Genomic DNA, 2940 nt, shown 5'->3' with positions numbered 1-2940 from the left:
AAACATGACCTTTCCCTTTCAATCATCTCCTTTCCATCGTTGAAGACACGTCTCACTGCATTCCAGTTAGCGCCAGCCTCATCCGCCATAAACCCAAAAAAATTTGCTACCTTCCCTGTGTGCTCCACCATTACCAAATTCATATTTTCCCAAAACATGACTTGAGCATCCTCATCCTCTTCTCTAAATTCACAAGTTGCTATTGTCAATAGCTCACCAATCCTGCATGCCACAAATGGAAACAGAGTTATATTAAAGACACAAATTAAGCAATGCTCTCTACCGCTTGTAACTTACATGTGGTCATAAACATGTGCTCCCATTGTATGCCATCCAGTATCCACTCGATGCACATGATCAAAGCAGACCCATGCTTGATTAAGATCCCCATTACCATCCTTGTCCATTCGCCGAACAATGTCAATCCCAGAACCAGGTCCAGTAGTAGACATCTTAAAGATAAAGCAACGCTCAGTAGTAGTGGTGGCTTGCAATGGAAATCGAGAACCATGGAAGAACTCAAAATGGCATGTTCTTTTTAGATTAAGAATGGCTTCATATCCTTCACCCAGAGGCCGTGTTGTTTTTCGTGTTTGCATTACCATCTGCTTCACCCTGCATTCATAAAGCATACTTAGTGTATTAAAGATGATAATTGCATACTATTCTTTGCTAAATTGCACTTCCTACGTACTTTTTGACATTTATCAAACTTTGCAACTCTTGCGACATCTCCTGTAGCTCCCTCTCTGTCATGAATTCTCCCTGTGCCTTGTCATCATCAGTGAATGCTCTTAAAACCACCTCCCTTGCCACAATCATTTGTACCTTTCTGGGCCCAGCGTTGTGGTCGATGCCCACTGCACGTGCTACAAAGGCCTTGATATTTCGTATCGATGCTCGGCACATTCCCTTGGAAACCATGTGTGTATGTTTGCCATAATGAATAAATAGTCTGCTATGCATTGATTCTTTTGGCATAAAATAATAGACACAGGCAGGACATTCTTTAAGACACATTGGCACATGCTTGCAGAAAAAACACTCAAGGTTCCCGAAGCTCCCAATTGCTAAATTCCCATATTTTGGAGATTTTATCAGCTGCCCATTCCAATGGAGTTTGTTTGGTTGATTCATACGTGTCCTAAAGGAGCAGTGCTCATTCATGCACTGGAAGGTTCCCCCGCAGAAGCTCTTCCTAAGAACAAAAGTTTTATTGGCCCTAGTTTGCGTTTGTGGCTTTGTCCAAATGTTGCCCTCGTATTTTTGCTCCATCCCTTCCATACCTTTCCCACCTTCAAGCTCATATGTACTGAACTCTGGGTACACCTTGGGAAGCTCTTTTACCTTGCCTTTGTAATCACAATCATGGATTAAAGTGTGCAAGACATCAGTAGGAGGTAACATGCGGATTATTTGAAAGCAAGAGACCGCAGTATCAAACTGAACATCTTCCTCTTCCAAATGTTGAAAGCACTTTTCCACAGGAGAGACCTCTATCTCCTCTTGCAATGACCCATGTGCTTGGACATTGATTTCTTCTATCTCTTCAGTGTCCAAGTCACTGTAAAGCACAATGCTCTCTAATTCAATGCGCAATGCAAAACAAAAAATGTCAAAGACAAAGTTAATGCCACTTACATTGGAGTACTCTTTCGAGAACCGGGAGGAAATATAGTTGAGGGGCCTTGTTCTGGGGTCTCAAAATAATTCTCTGATTTGGCAATATATACAGAGGACAATGAATGCTCCAAGATAAAATATGCCTCGTCTCCAATCCCTGCATACAAGTGTAAAGGACAAATGGGCTCATACTCTCCTCCAATTTCAAGTAAGGCCTCCACATTTATCCCACCAATAGTTCCAAGCTTCCCCCGGATCATGTTGATTGACACAAGACATTTGCCATTCAAGAAGGGGACTCGAATGCATGCACCCATTGTAGAATGGAGGAAAACACGAGCCTCCCTGCATAATGCAATCACAACAACAATTAAGGAATTTACATTGAATATTAGCCAAAAATATTTTAATACTAGATGTTCTTGCTCTAATCAATAGCATATACTAGCCATAATACAATTTTACCAGGCTCATTTTAAGACTATGGGTAGAAGCAAATAAAAATATTTATTGCAAAAATAGTCATAATGAAGGGTATCAAGAAGAGTACATGTATATATGTATATATGTTTGTGTGTACACGTGTGTGTATGTATACACACACACACGCACACACACACACACACACACACACACACACACATATTTGCTTTGTGTTAGTTCTTGCGCTTTTTCATAATCTCCTATTAGATTTCAAAAACTCTACCAGTTGGATGCCATAGCATAACTGTGCTATAGATTTAAATAAATCGGAAAAATATTGACCAAACCCTTAAATTTTAGTGTTGAAATTCATTAGTGTTAGGATAAAAAAATTTGTCCAGTGCCTAACTTAGGGTTTTTAGTAGTCGGCTACTTCTTATGAAGCAATTACTTAACGCTTTTAGTCGTCCTCCACACAGAAGCATCTTCCCTCGAACACACACGCAGAGAAGCGATCATGAAGCATCATACGTCTCCCCAGCAAAGAAACGCTGATCTCATGCGCAGGGCCCTCTCCCCACTCCAATCTTTCTCCCCAACAAAGAGACACAAAAAGGTATCATCATCCATGAATTTGTGCTATTTTGCCTGAATGAATTTGTGCGCTCAGCGCACAAAATAATAGGATGTTTTGCTGCCGCCACACTCCACACACAGTAGTATGAGATGTGCGGTGTTACTTCTTGCTATTTTTCTTGAATGAATTTGTGCGCTCAGCGCACAAAATAATAGGATGTTTTGCTGCTGCCACACTCCACACACAGTATGAGATGTGCGGCGTTACCTCTTGCTATTTTTCTTGAATTAATTTGTGCGCTCAGCGCACAAAATAAT

The 2940-nt window shown here is 40.9% G+C and overlaps 1 protein-coding gene across 1 annotated transcript; it reads right to left on the bottom strand.

Moving 5' to 3' along the window:
• Nucleotides 1–293: 293 nt before the first annotated feature.
• LOC147620787 (uncharacterized) lies at nucleotides 294–822 on the bottom strand. Its single transcript, XM_086825356.1, has 2 exons — nucleotides 695–822; nucleotides 294–615 (listed from the first exon to the last, which is right to left on the bottom strand). The coding sequence occupies exons 1-2, from the start codon at nucleotides 820–822 to the stop codon at nucleotides 294–296; spliced, it is 450 nt and encodes a 149-aa protein (XP_086681482.1).
• Between the last annotated feature and the right edge of the window lie 2118 nt (nucleotides 823–2940).

The sequence above is a fragment of the Cibotium barometz genome, chromosome 31 (genome assembly GCF_041138505.1).
Source record: "Cibotium barometz isolate CiBa-2024 chromosome 31, ASM4113850v1, whole genome shotgun sequence".
Taxonomy (NCBI): domain Eukaryota; kingdom Viridiplantae; phylum Streptophyta; class Polypodiopsida; order Cyatheales; family Cibotiaceae; genus Cibotium; species Cibotium barometz.
The sequence above is the reverse complement of the archived record's forward strand: the minus strand, read 5'-3'. Positions and strand labels throughout refer to the sequence as shown.